The following is a 21,514-nucleotide window of genomic DNA, read 5'->3' on the forward strand; positions in this document are numbered from 1 at the left end:
TATTATCTTAATTTCACTGTATTGTCTTTTTTTTTTTTTATCATTTCACATACTTTATCTTGTGTGTTCATCCATCCATTCAACCATCCATTATGTGAACCACTTTATCCTCACGAGGGTCAAGGGCATGCTGGAGCCTATCGCAGTAATTTGAATGTAATTGTGTTTATTTGGATTCAAAGCAACTAAATATTTTAATTAGACTTAAAATAACGGGAATTATCTTAAATTGAATGTGAATGTATTTCTTTTTATTTTAATTGAAAGCAATGTCGTGAGAATTCAACGGAATGTAACCGTGTTCATTTTGTTTTTTTGTTTAACCTCATATAATATGATTTTGTTATCCAAATCAAATTTAAATGTGTTCCATTTAATCACACGCCATGTAATTGTTTATTTTCCAATTTCATTGAATGTCATTGTGTTGATTGTATGAATAATTTATTATAATGTGATGTAAGATAGTTAATGTAATTCAATTTAAGGACATTTTGAACCAGTTTGGAATGTCCTTCCTTTCGCTTGAACATGTTTTTCTAGGGTCATTTGCCAGGTTTCTCTGAGTTCCAAACCAATCCAAGTGGACAAATCCTGGTGGAACAAATGGCGTCTCACCTTTTGACCCGTTTGCGCTTTGCCAAGCGTGAATTCCGAGTGTATTCCTCTGTCACTTGTCTCCTGTCGTCAGCTGACACCCGACACCTCTCAATTTGTCTGCCTCGGCCTAGCGAGCAAAGCCGCCGTAGCGAGGAAGAAGGAGCCCGGCCCGTATGGCGACTGCCAAGACGACGGAGCCGACCGACCAATACGATGACGTTAGCATGTACAAGACGTTTAATAATGCAAAGACATTCTAGCTGCCATCACAAAAGATAATCAGGAGAGTGAAAGGAAAACCTGAGTGGTCGCCTAATCTCATTTGGACTCACAATCAAGTCACATGCTCACACAACTACAGACTACTTACCTAGAAACTACCGTACTATTTTTCAAGTGGACTAACCACTTGAGTTGCCTCCTTAACCCTTTCAGGGACAGCGGTTACGAAAGTGGACAGCTTATCAGCTTTCAGTGCGTGAAAGGGTTCATTTAATTTTACTTCCGTCAACAATGGACTTACTTTAACTACTTCATTGAGCTACTTGCTTCATTTAGTTCCTTTCAATCCCTCGTGTATTACAACTACAAGTAATTTACTTCAACTAGCAACTGACTTCAATTAATTACTCTTTTTAACATGAGAATTTTGAAGGAGGTAACTACTTTACCGGCAAAGTAGTTATCACCGCTACTGCAGTTTGTTACTGTACTTAGTTGCTATGGTTGGATAATTACTGAAGTTAATGACATGGTTTGCTATTGCAGTTAGTATGTTATTGTGGTTAGTGTGGATGTTTATCGTTTGTAACTGTATAGGTTAGTTACTGCAGTAATTTTGTTTGTTCAAGCGAGTGTGTGAAATTGTGTAGACTTTTCAATGTTCATTATTTCAAAAGCACACTATTAATATCAATAATATGCAGGAAAAAAGTATGTTATATCACACCAATTTATTTTTTAATGTAATTGTGAGTGAAGTAATCGCAAATGTTACATAGGGCACGCCTCCCTTACAGAAAGCAGTTAAGTTTATCCGCCATCTTTTTGCTACGGGCAGCCGAAGGTGACAAACTTAGCGACAGCATTTTTAGCAAATACTGTTAGAGTAATATTAGGGTTGTTTGAGATGACATTGCGCCTCTTGGTGAAAGGCATGTGCAATTTGGTCTCAAAATAAACAAAAAAAACACCGCTGTGTCTGTGTGTTTTGATATCCTTCATATTATGTGACGTTCCGGCTGTTGCTCATTTTGGCGTGCGTGTTGGCATATGCTCACGTGTGCATAATTGGGGGTTTGGGCGTGTGTATGCTTGCACTTGCGCGATCGGGAAGTTCGCAGGAGGTTGGTCACTTCAAAAGTCGATCTTCGGTCCAAAAACGTTTGCCCAATGTGGCAAGCTGACCCAAGTAGTAAGAAACCGCTGCGGCTCGCTGCCAGACAGTGCCCTGCTTCAAGGGGCAACAACGGAATACTAGCCAGATTTGACCGGGATTGCTCAAGAGAAGAAATGCCGGAAGTCCCTGCACCAAGGCACTTAGCAACATGCACAGTAAGAGAAAAACATTTTTAGATTTTTGTTTGTGGACTTGGTTGAACTGAGAGTTTGTGTGTATGAGACAGTGCACACAATATTCATTGTTGAAAATGACCGCCCTGTGGTCTGAGTACTGCAGGAGTTCATTTCTGTCATTTTCACGTTGGTGTGTGACATTTACAATAAATGTGGCTGAGCCGAGGGGTGTGCGTGTGCGTACGTCCGCGCGTGTGCGTACGTCCGCGCGTGTGTGTGTGTGTGTGTCTAAGGGATGTTTATGTGTGCACGTGTATGATGTGGCTCTTTGCAGTACCACAGTAAAAAAAAAAATTGGCTCTTACATTCCGACTGGTTGGCCAGCCCTGCTGTAGTTTGTCACTTAAATTATATGATTACTGTACGCTAATAACTACACTAGTTATTTAGTTGCAGCATTTCTGTTGATAGTTGCTACAGTTCGACGGGGTGTTCCTTTGTTGCGTAGCTTGTTACAATAGCGTCTATTGTTTTCATTTGTGTTGATAGTTAGTAGAATATATCAGGTTACTTAATCAGTCAGTCTTAGATAATTATTTTATTCAATTATACAGTGAGTAGTAGCATACAGTGAGTCACTTGCTACTTGATTCGCCATCTCTCCACCGATACCTCGTAGCAGCCTGTGATTAAACTTTAATTATACTTTAAAATCCTAGTCTTAGGGGGGGGGGGGAAGCGATTACAGCGGCACAATTATTTTCTTGAAGTCGGCGTAATTGTGTCGGTGTGGCGTGAGAGCGTCAGGAAGCGCTCAGACATAAAGGGCGCCATTAACATTTGGCACGCGGCATTGGATTGCTACGCTAGCGACGTGGCGCTCTAACCGTTACAGTGGTGAGCAATTACGGCGAGATAATTCAAAAGGGAGCCGGGGAAGGGGGGGATCTTTCACTCCCATTGGAAAAGAGATTCTTATTCAAGATGAGGAAACGCAGCTTGTTAAGAATTCTGACTTTACAAGGATGATAAAAATAACACTAACACTTACACTCACAGATATCTTTCAATGTTAATGCTTATTATTGACCTCGTTTGCACTGCTCTACAACTGCAGAGAGCTAGTTAGTTGGTTAGTTATGTTGTTTATCACTGAAGTACTGCGATGCCTATTAAAGGCATGTTTATTATTTCATAATTTGAGTTTGTATTCTTTTAATTTATATCACTAATTCATTATCAAGGCAACCTATTTATTTTAATGACTTTGAAGACGATGCCTGAAAATGACATTACATTCTCAATTAATCATCACTTGTGTTGCATTCCACTTTTGGAGAATCATCAACATGTATGAGTAAGGGGGGGTACTTGTGGTATGACAAAAGGGTTTGGGGGTACACAAGACAAAAAAACAAATTGGGAAGCACTGCCCTACAGAACACAGACAGCTTGGCGAAGGCCTACGCTCGTCTTTGGTCTTGTTGTAGGACGTGATTAAAGGTGAGGCGGACGAGGATTTGTTTCGCTACACTGAGCTGGGAGTGAAGTATTGCTGACAGAAAAAAAAGCTCATTTAGCAACCTGACGAGGGGAGTGAGAATCTATGTTGATAAAATGCACTTTAATGAGGGGACGCAACCACCCGGGTGTCGCTCGCACACATTATCCATGTTCATTTACACCAAGGCCGGTATCCTCACCAGCGCACACTTCATTTAGTGATTCATTTGCTCGCTTAATGCACAGACTGTGATCCCGTGGGTGCATGTACTCTAATTGGTTATAGGCTTGCAATCGATCAATCTATGGATTAGCATGTTGATTCATCACTGAATCGGACGTTTTACTTCCCGTCGCTTTTTTTGAAATACAGGAAATGATTTCAAATTGACATTGCAAAAAAAGAAAATGCACAAAAGTAAAATTAATTATGATTCATTTTATGGTTTGGGCCATAGCATGTCAAGAGAAAGGCATAAATGTTGACAGGAAAAACAAATATGTTTGAAACAAAAACTGATGGTCAGTCTGCTTTCATGGAAGAAATCCAAGAGGGTTGCGATTTGAGAGGCTGAATTTCCGAGGATTTGGACAATTTCAAGTTTGTCAAAAGTGACTATCAAAATAATTATACACAAAAGTTATTTACTGTATGATGATTCTGCACCATATATCATAGTGTGTGACTTGTTTATCCACCTGTGTAACAGCAACGAATGTTAATAGCAAAATGTAAAACTGTTTTATTGTTCTTACATTTTACTGTTCGCAGTAGTTTCCACGTGTATGACATTTAAGAGTGTTAAAAGGCTTGCTTGATGCGACGTGACAAACGACGCAGAATTACAACCTGCCGGCACTTTCCACTGGGCTATATGTGCACTATTTGGCTCTTAACATTCTAATGGACCGAGCAGCATCTGGAGCACATTAACGACCTACTGAGGGGAAACTTTTCACAGGTAAAGAGACAGAGATATTTTTACAAGAGAGCTTTTATCCGCTGCGGGTGGCCACAAACGTCCGATCGATGCTACCGCAAACATCACTCTGGCAGCACATTTGCTCCATTGGGCAGCGGCAGGCTTAAGTTTGTTGCAGGTTTTTTTTTTTTCCTTTTTTTGCGCTTGTTTAGTTTGCCTGACTTTGACAAAAATCAATGGCCCCCTCTGGATCCCGCAGTTCCCCTTAATTTCCTTTATCGCTCCTGCAACAACTCCACCACTTTGTCTGCCAAGACTCACTGCAAAGTTTGTGTTGAGCATCCCAGGGCGGTCTTATATTGACACCAATTTTCACGAAGTCTTCACTTTGAATGGAACTTGGGGAAATTCGTATGATTATGCTTAAAGGACACTTTTTTTAAGCAAGCGGGTCATAATTTAAAACAGTTCCCAAATGTCTGAAAAACATGTCTGTGGCAATCTTCCTTTAAAAAAAATATATCCCCCAAGCATCAAGAATTAATCGTTCATAAGAACGCAACGTCGTTATCTCATCTAAAGTGAGTGTCCATAGAGAGTGCACTGGTGGATGCAGCATTTCATCTTTAAGCCACTGAATGATACTTGTGGATTAATGAAGCGGTCTGGCGCATGATGTCACCAGACATTAAAAAGCATATTTTCCACCATATATCCCAGCTGATGTATGAGAGAAAATTGACTTTAAAATTTTGCATGTAGATAATTGTGTCTGGGGTGCCTGCCCACCCATTTACAGTGAACATAAACAACAAAGTCAATATTTTGTTCCCAACTTCATTTTGAAAATGTATCTTTCAATGACCTGTTCTGAAATTTGCCCCATTGTGATGTCACTCTATGAATGCCTAATATGGCTCCATTAAATTTCACAAAAGAGGATGTTTCTCAAAGATAAAATAGAGGCCCTTGTAGTGAACCCTGGGGTACACCATAGCCCTATTTTCATAGACAGGTGCACATGCGCTCGGCATAAAACTGGTGCATTTTCATTTTTGTGCCAGGGCAAATCCAGTTTGGGAATTTGGCAAACCACGCCTACGTCTGGCTGGGTGTTCTGGCATTTCTATTACATGCCCCTCGGTGCAACTGACAATTTGATGACAGAAAGTACACGAGATTTTTGACCAGGTGATACCAGGTCAAAATTGTGCCGCAGGTCATGTAACGTTATTTTGGTGGATTTGATCCAGGCGCAGGCAGACAGATTCTGCACTCTACTGATATGTGTGGTAGATGTCATCGTTATTTCATTCATAAATATGACATTGGCGTGCGTCAAACCCTCTGAATCATTGTCAAAATTTATTTATTGAATGCATTGATATTCTTCTTATTCTTATCATCTTTAATATATTGGAAAAGCACCCCTGTACCGCGGAGAGTGAGGAAGGGTTGTCATACACAGACGCATAGACACACACACGATTGAGCGTTCTTGAGACTATAATAGGGGCCCTGCTGGTGAACCCTGGGGTACACCGAAAATCAGAAATCCCTGGTGTATTATCCTAAGAAAGGCTGTCCTAGGACCCAACAGCTGCTTACCACTACTCAATGACGCATATCTATTGTCCATTGCGACATCACAGGTGGAATATAGAAGTTGGGCCCAAGTGGCAATCAATATTATAATTGATCATTGTATTTGCACACCACTGCAGAAAGACAATGTGTCTCTAGGACTTTATCAAGGTCATGATTCCCACTCACCATCTCGTTTGTTGAGCTTGGCGAAGACAGGAGCGTGACTAGCAGAAAGCTGGGAGGAGCTTCGGAAGGCCGACGGCGGCAGGTTGGACACCAGAGCACTGTCGCATGCGTCTGTGGATGCAAAACAGTGAAAGTCTTCACGAAGCAAACATTTGATCAGTCACAAGTGTCACCAGCGGCTTCAGTTGCTAACAATCCTAATTGTTCATCTTGTCAAGACACGTGGGACAACAGTGACAACATTTATGGCCAAATTCTATGTTTCCCAATCGTTTTGTCCCAACTGTATCATCCGCAATTTCTTCACTTTTTCAGGGCTTTTTTTTTTCACGGAGTTGTCCCAGTACTTTTGCCAAAACTCTCCTCTGAAGGTGTGGCTTGCGTTCAAAGAGCAGGCCCATTGAGGGAACACGTGTGAAGTGGAGGAAGATGAAGATGAAATAGAGTAAAAGTAGGGTTTTTTTATTTTTTTGTCCTTTTAAGAGTCTCTCGAGAGCAGTGAAGGAAAAATGGCCAACATGGACTTGACTCCGACGACTTCCTAGAATTTTAAGCGAGTGCACCTTGCTGCCCGTCACAGCACTTGTACTTTTTTTCAATGTGTCTGTTGCACTTGTACAAGACGCTGGAGAGAATCATTTCTTTTCCTCATGTTTAACATTCAGGACATGTTCGCGACAACGCCGCCAGGAAATACAGCTTTCAATTTTCGGAAGACTCGATCAGGGGGAAAGATTTGGGGAAATGGAGGTTTCGGGCTAAGGGTTAAGAGTTCATCTTTGGGTTTCACGGTTGGGTTTGGGGGTTTAAGGTAGGATTTCAAACTAGAGGTGTCGGTGTTCTGATTAGGCTTGCAAGACGGGGTTAATGTTTTTAAAATTCAAGCTAAGGTCAAAAATTTCAAATTGTGGTTTCAAGCCGAGTCTTTTCCCACAGTTACTTTCTTCACATTTTTGGATTGGTTAAAAAAAAAAAAAAGAAGCGCACACTCTCTAACCAAGACCAGAGATGAATAGAGACTCATCACCAATGCAGTAATGACATTTAAAAAAGATAAATTGATTGAAAACTTTATTCCTCTAATAGTAATAATACATGCATTTTTGGAAAGGTCAGCCATTTTAATTGTGTGCAATCTAGATGAAAGAGGTCGAAATTAATCTCCGTTCTGCACCAATTGTTGCAGTTGGATACATTGTTCTTTGTAAATGCCAAACAGGAGCTACAGCTCATCTACTGTAATGTGTTTAGTCTCCAAGAGCAAAAAAACAAAAAAACTGTTCTATCATATCTATGGCATAGTATCTACAGCTATTTATATTGTATTAATTTGGATCATAGCTCGCTACTTGTGTAAATTATGCATTTGTATGTGAAAAGATGAGACACTTGGTCAGTCAGGAGGAGCTCAAGAGTAGAGCTGCTGCTCTGCCGCATCGAAAGGAGCCGCATGAGGTGGCTTGGGCATATTGTTAGACGGTCACCTTCACATATTACTTTAACGTTGCTTTGAAAGGAAAACATTTGCAAGCAGCTGTGAGAGTTGCCGTGTCTATAAGTGTTATTGACTCACTACTGAAGCAGATAACTGGCTAATTAGCATGGCCAACGGCAGTTCAAAGCTGAGTAGAGCTGCTGCTCCGCCACATGGAGAGGAGCACCCATGAGGTGGCTCGGGCATCTTGTTAGATGGTCACCGTAACATATTACTTTAACGCTGATTTGAAAGTAAAACATTTGCAAGCATCTATGAGAGTTGCCGTGTCTATAATTGGTATAGTCTCACTACTGAGGCAGATGACTAGCTAACTAGCATGGCTAACAGCATGAGAGTTGCCGTGTCTATAATTGGTATAGTCTCACTACTGAGGCAGATAACTGGCTAACTAGCATGGCTAACAGCATAAGAGTTGCCGTGTCTATAATTGGTATAGTCTCACTACTGAGGCAGATGAGTAGCTAACTAGCATGGCTGACGGCAATTCAAAGCTGAGTGGAGCACAGGAGCTACACATTTTCAGAGTTGTTTATTTGAACCCTTTCATGTAAAGCTGATAACATGATAAGCTGTCCTATGTAGTAACCGCTGTCTCTGAAAGGGTTAGTTAAAAAATATTCCATTCTGATTTTCTTTTTACATTTCTTGGTGGACCCACAAAGAGCGTTGAATGAGAAAATTTTTAGACCAGTCATTGCGATTAAGTGAATCCGTGATATTTTTGCTCATGGTAACGTGAGCAACACACCATCAGACTGTTCACACCGTTAGCGGCTCATGTCCAGTACCATATCTATAATAGTTTATCATGTTAATATCATACAGCAACAATTCTAAATGTGTCTGTTGCTTGGATCATATTAGCTGTCATAGTTATGAATACCTTATCGATTTATATTGAATCGCAGCCAAATCGATCACACTTGTTTATCTTCCAACTCTCTGCTATATGCAGCATTTTTGTTCACAGTTGCCATTTTTTAAAAGTCGGCAAAAGTCACAAAAGAGTTGCAACGAAGTTAAGCGGGAATAAAAATAAAGAAATCAGCATTTAAGCGCGTGCAACCTGAGATTGAAAATGAATCAGCCCAGAGTTGGAGACTTCTCCAGGCACAATTTGGACCCCCCCACCCCTCCTCGCAACCCATCTAGCGCGGCAAGAATGAGGACCCACAGCTCATTGTCCACTTTTTCTTTTTTTTTGAATAACAAAGAGCCTGGAGGGTCCAGGATGGAGGCGGGGACCCTGAATACAGATGAGCTCCATCCATCACACACACACACACACACACACATACACATACACAAGGTCTTGCTTACTTTGGTGTCCTTTTACACTGAAAAAAAGTCCCACAATGCTTTGCTGCTTTTGAGGGGCTCATTCCGATCACGTTGGAATGTTGTTTTGGTGATTGCACTCAGGCGGAAAACATGAATGCACAACTTCTACCGCACATTCTTCTAGGACAAAATGCTTTTATCTTAGCATAAGTGAAAAGAAATGATTATACTACAAGAATAATGTCATAACATTATCGGGCTAAATTGTTATTTTTGAGGAGAAATAGTTGGAATTTACCATGGAAAAATCATACTCCTGGATAAAGTTCTATTTTCTTTCAGTCAGTCATCGTTTTTGGTTAAATATTTTTGCATTAAAATTTTATATATATATATATCAAAGTCCTTCGTAATTTTTGAAATCGAGTTGCAAAAGGCATCACAACTCTCACAGGATTTACATATGCTGTGTTTTTTATATGAGGAAAATCATAATCTGACAAGAATAAAGTTGCATTCCGTCAACACCTAAATTGTAATATGAAAAGAAAAGAGCAAAGAAGACACAACGTTTGCCCTGTAATGCGCATTTTTAAAATTCATTTTTAATAAAAAAAGATCATGGATGGATGAATGTTATCTCATTAGGATGGAGTGGAATCTCCCCATTCCTTTGTCCAGTCCAGCGAGTGCGAGGAAGAAAGGTTCATGCATCACAGAGGGGGCGCATGAAACAACTCCGATTGCCTTGAGCGCTGAGAGCTAATCCAGCTCTTAGCGTCGGCTCCTTCCTCACATCATTTACATTCCCTGAGTGTGGATGGAACAAGCTGATTAAGACTGCTGCATTATTCAACAGGAGCCACCGTGCGTGTGTGCGTGTGTGTGTGTGTGTGTGTGTGTGGGGGGGGGGGCGAGGCGTTAATTGATTAATTGAAATGCAGGGGTGCTAACAAACAGCCCGAAGGTGAAGTCATGGCGCTGGAGTGCTCACCTCTTCATTTCATTAGCACCGTGTTAGCGCAGAATTAGTGAGCAAAGAGGCAGGAAAAGAAAGAAAGAGAGCGGGAGGGAGAAAAAAAAAGTTATGCAATGACTGCAACAGGCTATTTCAGATACCTACTTACTTCAACAAGCTTCATACTCATTTCGACTTGTCACTTCAACTAGTTACTATCATGAATGAGCTGACTTCAATGAATTTTGTTGTTTCGACAAACTTATTTCAAGTATGTTCTTCCCTCTACGAGTCACTTACATGATCGAGTGACTTATTGGAACTACTTACTTCAACAAGATGTGTGAGTTTGTGTATTTGTGAGTATCTGTGTGTACATCTTGCAAACAGGTGCCACCTGCTGGTTGATTGGTTCCGGCCGATCGCCACCGTGGGATTGGCTAGAGGAAAAATGAAGGGGTTTTTTTTGTCCATCCATCCATTTTCTACCGCTTATCCGGGGTCGGGTCACGGGGGCAACAGGTTTAGCAGGGAAGCCCAGACTTCCCTCTCCCCAGCCACTTCTTCCAGCTCTTCCTGGGGGAATTCCGAGGGGTTCTCATGCCAACTGGGAGACGTCGTCTCTCCAGCGTGTCCTGTCCCCTGGGCCTCCTGCCGGTGGGACGTGCCCATAACACCTCACCAAGGAGGCGTCCAGGAGGCATCTTAATCAGATTCCTGAGCCACCTCATCTGGTTCCTCTCCACGTGGAGGAGAAGCGGCTCGACTCTGAGCCACTCCCGAATGGCCGAGCTTCTCACTTTATCTCCAAGGGAGAGCCCAGACAAGCTGCGGAGAAAAGTCATTTCGTCCGCTTGTATCCGGGATCTCGTTCTTTCGGCCACGACCCATATCGTGACCATTAGTGAGGGTTGAAACGTAGAGGTTTTTGTTTTTTTGTTGTATTTTAACCACCGGGAGTTTGCAGTCGGTCTCTCCAGGCTCTTCTTCTTCCAACTTGGCCAAATGTTGTTTTTTGTCCAACTGGTTACTAAATTTAACAAGCTGCTTATTTTTTCAAGGTTACTGCCATTGACTAATCAATTCTTTGATACTCACTTCAAGGACTTAGTTACTGCACTTCAAGTAGTTATTTTTAGTGACTTACTGATTACAACTCATTAATGTTCACAGGCTGCTTCCTTCAACTACCCACGACCTGTTTTATGATCCACTTACTTGAGGTAGTTATTTCAAGTGCCTTCAACGAGCGAATTGAACTAGTTTATCATTAGTGTATTCCACAGAGCAACATAATTAAAGGAATCGGTTTGACTTGGATATGTTGAAAACCTATTAAAAATTTTAATTATCCACCGGCAGACGCTGAGCCATTGACTTTTTCAGTGTCCTATGTAATTTGCGTGAAAAGGACATCCACTACGACGATCGATTACTTCACAGTACACAAGCTCCAAACGAACTTCACTTGAAAAGAATATTTAGCGCATTCTTTTTCTATCTGTGATCCATGTATTTCCCTATTAGAATTCCTTTGATTGACCCATTAGTATTCCATGTGATGGGTTTTGCAAATGTAATTCATCCTTTGCCTTCATGTCTGCCACACGTGGCCCAGCATGTTTAAAAAAAACGATCCTCACAAGAAAAACAACACATTCGTATTTTGTCATGTCTCGGCTGTCCTCATCATCACGCTATTGCATGAACACCAAATGCGCGCTGAAATCAATGGAATTCATCTGACACAGGGGTGCCCAATACGTAGATCGCGATCGACCGGTAGCCTGCCGTCTGGTCTCAAGTCGATCGCGAAGGGAGTAGGGGAAAATAAGAATCACAACACTGGATTCAATATAAAATACCGTGGCATCATGAATACTGGCTTTTCTTTGCATCGATGTAATACACTAACCAGCTTCCCCTTCCTCTGCTTCACGACAATGAATCCAGAGAGCAGATGGTAACCCTCCCCACACACACACACACACATGCATGCACACGCATGCACACACAAACATTCATCGGAGCAAATCAGTGAGGTATAAAATGGGGAAAATAATAGATGCTGTCACACGGGTTGAGAGGAACAATTGTGGGAATGCCACCGGGCATAAAATTATGTGGATAAAGGTTTTCCGACAAGTGCAACTTAAGTCAATAAAGTCAACCAAGGGCAAAAAAATAAGGCCAAATAGTGGCTATTGCACTTGATAAGCTTACATCAGGAGAATTGAATTGAATTGAATACAACTTTATTGTCAAATGATATGATATGTTGATGATAATGATAGTTTGTTGTTGCTAGGTAGAATTCATATGGCTGAAACATCGTCGACCAACGGGCCATGAAATGTCCCCCAAAACCAATATGCATAATTGGCTTCTCTTTATTAAATACAACATGTTTGAGTTTCCCAAAGCTAATTTTTAAAGACAAAAGCTGATTTTTTTTTTCCAGCAATAAAAAGCCAAAGCCCTATGCCAAATGACAAAACAACTACATGTTATTAGTCAGTTGTTGCAGAGTTCATAAGCCTCACGGTGCCCCAATCTACACTCGTCTCTATTAAAGATACAATAATAAACAGAGTTTAAAAAAAGTTGTTCAAATTGGGAACAGCACATTTGTCCAAAACGATGAACGTTAATTAAGTCAAGTAACGCAGTTGTTGCTAATTCAAAGGGCTCACCCACAGTTGCCACAGGAGTCAATGAAAAACTTTGGCTTTAGCTCGACAGTGGCCACACCCACTGGGTTGTTTGACCGACCTGACAAAAAAAAAAAAAAAAAAGTTTTGCCAAATCAATAATACAAGTCAATCAGATCACAAGGCATGTTTTGAGTTAGTTGTTGCAAGGTGAAGTTCACCGGCCCCGCCCGCATATGGGTTCCCTGTGAACCGATGTAAAAAGATTTCACAAAGAAAATGACTAGAGACGTGTTTCTCCCAATGAAAACATGATGAATAGCCAGCGGCAAAGTCTCGGAGGTCATTCCTCTTATCTGGATCATGTACTGGTCCGGTGGAAGCGTCTCCACCACCAACCCAACCCGACTGATAATAAAATCTCAGCCTTCCCTGACTTAATAAATCCGCATTCATCCCCCTCGACCTTGACTTCCTCCTTTCATGGCCGCACTTATTTCCATAAGTGACTCTGAAGAGGAAATATGAGCACAAAGCAAACGGGCTCCAGTGCCACTATGTTGTTTTGTTCAGTTGAAGGACGCTTGATGATGAGCTGCGAGGTTTAATGGAGGGAAGCTAATGCTCCCCTCAAGCTTCCTCGGTTTAAACAAGCAACTCCTTTAAGAGGAGCTTGACTTTCTGCCTCGAGCGTGTCGGTAATTACTCTCGAGTGCGCGAGGAAAAACATCGCTCCAGGATACCGTCATTCTTCCACCGCCCCAAAAGAGATGCTAATGCTAACATTAGCGCGGCCTTTGGAGCTAGGACGTTATGGGTCTTTAGGACCTAAGCAAGCAGTCAAATTAAAGTTTCAAGGGTTTACACATCAATTGAAGTCACCTCCAAATTGGCCGGGGTAGTCTCCCCGAGGATGTTTTTGAAATTCAAAGCCTGAAGCCGGTTGATATAGTGACATAGCAAACTTGTCCTAGCGATTTTTGCCACCAAATTTGAACCTTGTGAACTAGACGAACGGTCGACGTTAAATTACGTTTTTGGTTTTTGCATTTGGAGAGAGCACAGAGACAAAGTTTGATGACATGCCAAAAAATGGGAAATCAAAGCGAGATGTCACCGTGGAGTTCGGGGAAATTCAGCCCCCAAAGCTAGTTTCACATAGTAACATAAAATTTGGTACACATGTCTAGCATGGGTAGACCCACAAAAAAAGTCTCAAAAACCCATGTTGTAAAATGCAATGGGAGTCTTGAAAATTGGTTTGAAGTAGGCCAGGTTTGAAGACTTATACATAAAATTCAACTGATAACTCAGATCATTAATATTAATTGAAAATTTGGTCGACATGTCTATTATGTTCCTACGATTGGCTGGCAATCGGTTCAGGGTGTCCCCTGCCTAATGCCCGAAGACAGCTGGGATAGGCTCCTGCACAACCCGCGACCCTTGTGAGGATAAAGCGTATCGGAAAATGGATGGATGGATGGATGGATGGATGTCTATTATGAGTAGACTCACAAAAAAGCCTTGAGAAACCACGGCTGAAAAAACACAGGAAGCCTGCCATTTTTATTTGAAGCAACAAGCGATGTCAAAGATGAGCTGTGTTTCATCAGCTTTTGCCTTTTAAATAGATCACAGTGGCTCAACAAGTGACAGCTCCCCACTGTCAGATTAATTTCTGGTGTGCCACTTTTCACTATATTGCCATGTTGTTATTAGCATTAGCATTCCCAGTCCATAGACGGACGAAACATCATCTTCTTGATTTATTTTGACGATCGGCAACTGTTTGAAACCTAATCATACAGGTCTTAGCTCTCATATGGCATCAGCACAGCATTGGCATTCCATCGTTCCCATTAGGCCTTGGCGTCATGGATGATTATCAATATGACTTGGACACGAACAAGCAAGCAGCTTTTAACCTCTGCAGCAGGCGGCGGTCTATCACCATCGTTTGTCACCTCAGGTGGCGAAGGAACCTCGCCGCTGGAGTTCAACTATTAAAATCCCAAATGGAAATGAGAGAGGGAGGAACTCCGGAGGAAGGAGTGAGCGAGCTATCAGGCTAGCTAGTGACCGTCCGCATGCAAATGAGCACAGCGTGCAGCACCATTATCTGTCATTAAACTGGGATTAAAGTCGTTTGCTCTTGTCAGGGAGATCTGTCAGCGCGATGGCGTGAAGATGAAATGCAGACAGAAAGGGAGATCTCACTTGATGATGATGACATGCGGCAGATTGAGTGGCCGTGGGTCTGTGCGTATTCACGTGTGTGCGTGCGTGTGTGTGTGTGTGAATGACCTAAACCATCAAAAGCTTTTGGTTCCAACCTCGCCTCACGGAAAAACCTACCCTTCACAAGCAGGCAGCTGTGAAAATTGATCTTGTCGCGCTCTCTCGCACACATGCACGGCGTTATGTCCAGAACAAGCACCCGGATGATTTTGTAATCAAAGTTTCCCAAGAGAAAATATGAATTTGTCAACATTGGCCTACTTGATGCTGGAATCAATTCCCAGGAGAAAATATAAATGAGGGCGGCCCGGCAATCCAGTGGTTTGCGCGTCGACCTCACAGTGCAGAGGTTTGATTCCAGCTTCGGCCTTCCTGTGTGGAGTTTGCATATTCTCCCGGGCCTGTGTGGGTTTTCTCCGGGTACTCCGGTTTCCTCCCACATTCCAAAAACATGCATGGCAGGCTGATTGAACACTCCAAATTTGTCCCTAGGTGTGAGTGTGAGCGCGGATGGTTGTTCGTCTGTGTGTGCCCTGCGATCGGCTGGCAACCAGTTCAGGGTTTCCCCCGCCGACTGTCGGAAGATGGCTGGGATAGGCTCCAGCACCCCCCGCGATCCTTGTGAGGATAAAGCGGATCAGAAAATGGATGGATGGATGGAAAATATAAATGACTTAAATACCCACTCAGAGCTGAGCCTTTCCTTCACTTTGCATGCGTCCCAATATTTGTATTCAATTATCCCATTAGTGTTGCACAAAACGATACGACAATATCAATATTTTGATAAGAGCATACACTTTCCCGGAATCAATTCACAGGAAAAAAAAAATATCAATACGGCCCGGTAGTCCAGTGGTTAGCACGTCGGCTTCACAGTGCAGAGGTTCCGGGTTCGATTCCAGCTCCGGCCTCCCTGTGTGGAGTTTGCATGTTCTCCCCGGGCCTGCGTGGGTTTTCTCCGGGTGCTCCGGTTTCCTCCCACATTCCAAAAACATGCATGTCAGGCTGATTGGACGCTCTAAATTGTCCCTAGGTGTGAGTGTGGGCGTGGATGGTTGTTCGTCTCTGTGTGCCCTGCGATTGGCTGGCAACTGATTCAGGGCGTCCCCCGCCTACTGCCCGGAGATGGCTGGGTTGGGTTCCAGCACCCCCCCGCGACCCTAGTGAGGATCGAGCGGTTCGGAAAATGGATGGATGGAAAATATCAATATTGAAATAGCTGTTCTGTGATAGTATCCATCCCGAAACCAGCTCTTCCGATATCGGGACCGATTCCCTGGAGAAAATCCACAAATCCTGATACCGGAATTAAGAATTAGCAACTCAGTTATTACAGGTCAGCAGTGAAAGGTATTTCACATTGTCGTAAATGTATCCTGCTTCTATTGATGTTAACATTTGAACCTTAGCATTTCCAGGCTGCTTCTGACTAATTTATCATCGTGAGGCCCGAGGTCGCAATTTTGTGCATTAGATTCCGCCTCCGTGTGGAGTTATTTTCGTAGCGCCACGATGGCGTTACAGAACCGGGGAAAGGCGAATGCATTGAGATGTATGTGGCAACATCAACATCTCCCTCATCGCCCCCCCAGCTACTGTGTTCTATATCGATAATCCTTGCGTTCGTACATGGATCACAATGTGTTATAATCACAGTCAGGAATTACAGCAGTCTGTGTGGAAATGCATCAATGTGGAACGCTCAAAACATATCAAAACTCCAGTAACAGCATTCTCTGTAGACTGGAATTGTGCCAGAAGTGAAAATATCGGAAATACACGACCAGCCTTCATGATACTGAATTTGATCCCAATGGTGAGAATATTGATACCAAATATCAGCACTATGAAACCATCTCTCCCATTTTGGGAATTGCTTTTCCCCAGAGAAAATAACCTCTGAATCAATCCCCAGCCAAAAATATGAATTCTGTAATATTGTTACTCCCATTCAAAACTTCCCAACGCCACAATCCGCGCCTTGGAAAAACATTGTTATGCCGATGCAAGGCTTGGCGAAACAGGAATTGTTTTCCAAGAGAAAACATTGAGACTCAATATTCAGACACCGTACTTCCTGATCTTGAAATATATTCTTCGGAAAGAACATTAGTACTCTGATAGCAGCATTCTCAACACGAGAATGAATTCCCAGGAGTGCATATAAACACTCAACTACCAGTTGTCTCAATACTGGGGTTGATTCCAAGAAGAAAGTATTGTTACCCTGATACAAAACTACTTGATCCTGTAATTGTGCCCTTGAAGAGTATATCGACACTTTGATGTAACTTTCTCGCTACTGGAATTGAACCCCAGGGGAGCATATCAAGGCACTGATACCTACTTTTTCAATACTGAAATGGATCCCCGGGAGAGTATATCAATACTCTGACCAACCTTGCTGATTTTGGAATCGATCCGCAGGAGCGTCTATGAATACCAAAAAGTCAACAAAACTCCAATACGGTTTTTTACCACTACTTGAACTGACAATACCGTGACACGAGCCTACCGAACACCAGAATCCATTCCCAGATAAAATATTAAACAGAAATATCGATATATCGATACCAGCGGACCCCAGACTGGAATCAAGAGCAAGATACCGATATTCAGATTGTCATCTCCCTGATCCTGGAATTCAGAAGCAATATCGCCAACAATCTTGCCAAAATCATCTTCTGTCTTACTTGGTATCATATCGGTGAAGAAGTATGCCTTATTCATTTTGCATTGTTCTAAATGTGTCATTTTGATTCATTTATAAGCCTGGAGGCAGATAGCAAATCAGAACTTTTTTGCTGCATTTTGTCACATGAGGCACGCGCGCGCTGTGAAGAAAAGTTTTCTGGGGTTTTTTTGCTGTCTATGCCGCCTCCTAGCGGCTAAGAAAGCAGCACATGCCCTCGAAAAACATCCCTTTATGTTTTGTTCCTCTCGAGCACACACACATCGAAATGAGGGATGAAGAAGATGAAACAGATGGGTAACGAGGAAGAGGAGGAGGCTGACGACACGTTTCCACACTCAGGAGGAAGAAGAGACATCAAATGTAACCCCAGGGGAAGAAGAAGAAAAGCAAGACGAGAACAAATGACGTCCTAGATACCTTCAACTTTTATTTTTTATTTTTGCATTTTGACGAGCAACCTCCTCAACCTCTTGAGGACGACTCACCGCATGCGTGAAGGGTGAAGATGACGAGTAGATAAAATGTATCCTCATCATCACCACACTTTATAGATGAAAAGATGCGAGAACGCATCTATTTTCTCGCCAAGACATGAGCTTCAAGGTTTAATTTGCATATCAAACATCAAAGAAATGATCAAGTCCGACATTTTAATTGCAACTTTTCCCACTTGGCCGTTGCATTTTTAATGGGCTTTCCTGCTTACTTTGCGCGTACGAAATGCGCACCTGCAATCCAAAAGCTGACATGCGCAAGTTTTGCCACACCGAACGAGCATCGCGAAGTGGACCGCAGCCTCGCAGCTGGTGCGCACCGGCCGAGGGAGCTCCGCAGCCGGCCGCGCTCGCCTCCGTTTCCCCCGGTCCACCACGGGAGGGCAAAGAAAGCGAGAAAAAGTGCAGAGATGAAAGCGGCCAAGCATGCTCACCTTGCGCTAGAGTCCCGGCACCCAACATCAACCAGAGCGCAAGAAAACAAATCCATACGCTTCTGCTCCGAGGTGCGTTCATCTTGATGACAGTGGGAAGAAGAGAGTGCGGAGGCTTCATCCTTTTGGCTTCTTCTTCCTCCTCTCTCCTGGTGGTGCAAGTGCGCTCTGAAGGAGGAGATGTGAGGGACAGTCACAGAGGGGAGAGAAGGAGGGGGGGGGCGAGTGAGAGAGTTGGAGAGAGAGAGAGACACGGGGGTGGGGGGGGGGGAGAGGATGAGATAGAGGATGCAGAAAAAAGCTCATGGAAATGTGAAAAAGGGAGAGAATGAAGGTGGGAGAGGCACCTCAGACACAGCGGGAGAAGAAAACTGGGTGAGAAAGGTGAAGGAAGACAGGTGGAGAGAATAAGGGAAGGAAGAAAGGAAAAAGGACAGGGAGAGAAGGAAGGAAGGAAGGTGGGAGAGAGTAACAGAGAGCAGGATGAGGGGAGAGGGATGTAAAAAGGTGGGAGGGAAGATGGGAATAAGGGAGGGAGAGAAAGGGAGTGTAAGAAGGTGGGAAGAATGGAGGTTGGAGAGAGGAAGGAAAGAAGGAAGGAGGGTGTTTGACAAGGAAGGAAGGAAGGAAATAAACAAAAAGTGCCAATAAGAAGGCGGGTAGAAGGATGGTGGGGAGTGTCGGGTTGTCCACCAATTCGTAAGGGGGCGGTTTAAAGTAATTTGGGCCATTTTCAGGGATCCTTTAAAAATTGTACTCCTTGAAATCCAAAAAAAATTATTTGTGCATGCAAATACTTCATGTGGGTTTTTTTTCTACTTTCTTCCCTCCAAATGGTGTCGCTTTAGATTGCGAATTTCTCCATTGTGAGACAAATAAAGGTTTCTTATCTTATTTGGTGCAATTGCTCCCAAATTGGACCCATGTATACAAGAGAGATGGAGCACACTTAATTGTTACATTTTAGGTGCATCCCATAATAAAATAAATTACATTCAAATCACCAACCCTGAACAGCCAGCAAACAGGAATGCATTCGATGGTGAGCCTCTCCAGACATTTTCATGCTAAATCCAATTTCCTTTAGCATCTGTTTGGTCGAATTAAGGCTTTAAAGTCCCCTTCTGCTTTTAGAAGAACAAACAGCTGAAAGTCAAACCAAAGGCGTTTGTTTGTTTGTGCGGTGGGGGAAAGAAACGAACAAAAAAAAGATTATTCTGCACCCCAGCTGAGAAATGTTTGTGCACTGACTATCTGATTGCAAAAAAAAAAAAAGGAATCGCTTCCATCTTCGCAGACGGTCAGAGTGCGAATGTGTCCGAAGGGGTCGACGAAGATGCTCGGATTTATCTGAGCTGACGCATCCGCAGGCTCCAAAGTGGACCACGCGACTCCGCCGCGATAAGCCGTCAATGTTTTATCCATGCCTCGCTCTTAGCATTTTATCTGGGATCGTTTTTGTCCATCCGAAAAGCCCTCCGTGTGCAAATTTGTCCTTTTATGTAACTGGAAGAACAATTGCGGATACTTTCTGCTCGGGATAATGATTCCGAGGATGAGTCAATAGAACAAGGGACTTGCATGCTTTGTTTTGGTGGGAACAAAGTTGCTTCACACACAATCTTCTGGGTCGGTGATCAAACTTTTTAAAACGCTACACGCAATGACCTGAACTCAAATATTTCATAATTTAACATCGCCCATCTGTCTTCTACAGAAAGTTCCAATTTGGTGGTACGACAATATGACGACACCTCAATAGAAGGTCTGGCATTCAGGGCCCCAGGAAATGGCCACAATGATTTGCTTCAAACCAGAATGTTAGACATGCCTTTTTTGGCTCTGGCTTTCTTAGACTTTTTTTTTTGTGGGTCTTTTCATCATAGAAATGTCGATCAAATTTTATATTGCTGAGTAAAAACTGGCTTTGAGGACTGGAGTTTTCAATTTCAATTTTTGGCGGGCAAAAAGTCCAGATTTCAGGTGTCTTTGACGGCATGGTTTCGTCAGACCTTTTTGTGGTTCAACTCATTATACACATGCCTACCAAATTTCAGTTTGCCAAATTAAACTGGCTGCAGGGGCTGAAATTTCCCCATATCCGGTGATTTATGCAAAAAAAAAAAAAAAGGTACATCTCAAATGTTTCAATTTCCAAAATCCCATTGGTACAAATTCTGTCAGCAAGTGACCGCAAGGTATTTGATTGCTCCACTTTACTGTTAACACCGCCAGACCCATGGCTTTGGAAAAAAAAAATATTTGTCCCGAAAATACACTTGACATGTCTTGTCTATGTTTTGTGACCTGCCAAGAGACTCCAAATGCAAATTAGCGGTATGCTACACATTACATTTACGCAGGTAGTGGTCACCAATGTGCATTATCCTTTTCAAAGAGTAAAATGGAAAAAAAATATCCATCTGTCCATCTGCCAACTTGTCGATCGAGCCAGCTAGCTAGCTAGATGGCTAGCTAGCTAGATGGCTAGCAAGCTAGATAGATAGATAGCTATTGGAATTGTGCATCTCTCCACAAAAGATGATGGGATCCATTTACAAATGATCAATTCTTATTTTGTTCTGGAAGCCCGACCTATCTCTACGACACATCCCAGCTGTCAGACAGTCTATCCGTTGGCTTGACAGTGTGTGTCCACCTTCTCCCATCAGTCGCTCGCTTCTCATGTGTGCCCATCACTTTCCTCCCAGCCGAGTGACTTGCCGTCACAGGTGATGAGCGCCTCATCCCCTTCGCCATCTACAAACATCCATCAGCGAGGAAGAGGAGGAGGAGAAGGAGGACGAGGTGTTGATGTCTTTCACATGCCGGCAACAAAGGCGGATGGTCTGACCTCAATCTGGCGCCATACCAGCAACGTTCCACTTGCATTACAAACAGAATAGGGAGGGGGGTTTGGGTGGGGGGGGGGGGGGTGCATCACT

General features: G+C 42.9%; 1 protein-coding gene across 2 annotated transcripts in view; it reads right to left on the reverse strand.

The window, feature by feature from the left end:
- Window positions 1–18,743, reverse strand: part of LOC147194588 (contactin-associated protein-like 4) — a 51,406-nt gene extending 32,663 nt beyond the window's left edge. For both annotated transcript variants that reach the window (XM_086129562.1, XM_086129563.1), the window contains exons 1-2: window positions 18,570–18,743; window positions 6,315–6,425 (exon numbers count right to left, since the gene is read on the reverse strand). In XM_086129562.1, coding sequence (XP_085985688.1) covers window positions 6,315–6,425; window positions 18,570–18,690 — 232 coding nt within the window. In that variant the 5' untranslated portion in view covers window positions 18,691–18,743. The remainder of the gene's footprint in view (window positions 1–6,314; window positions 6,426–18,569) is intronic.
- Window positions 18,744–21,514: the final 2,771 nt, after the last annotated feature.

Source organism: Hippocampus guttulatus, chromosome 14 (genome assembly GCF_054856545.1).
Source record: "Hippocampus guttulatus isolate MCC_2025c chromosome 14, RoL_Hgut_1.0, whole genome shotgun sequence".
Classification (NCBI taxonomy): domain Eukaryota; kingdom Metazoa; phylum Chordata; class Actinopteri; order Syngnathiformes; family Syngnathidae; genus Hippocampus; species Hippocampus guttulatus.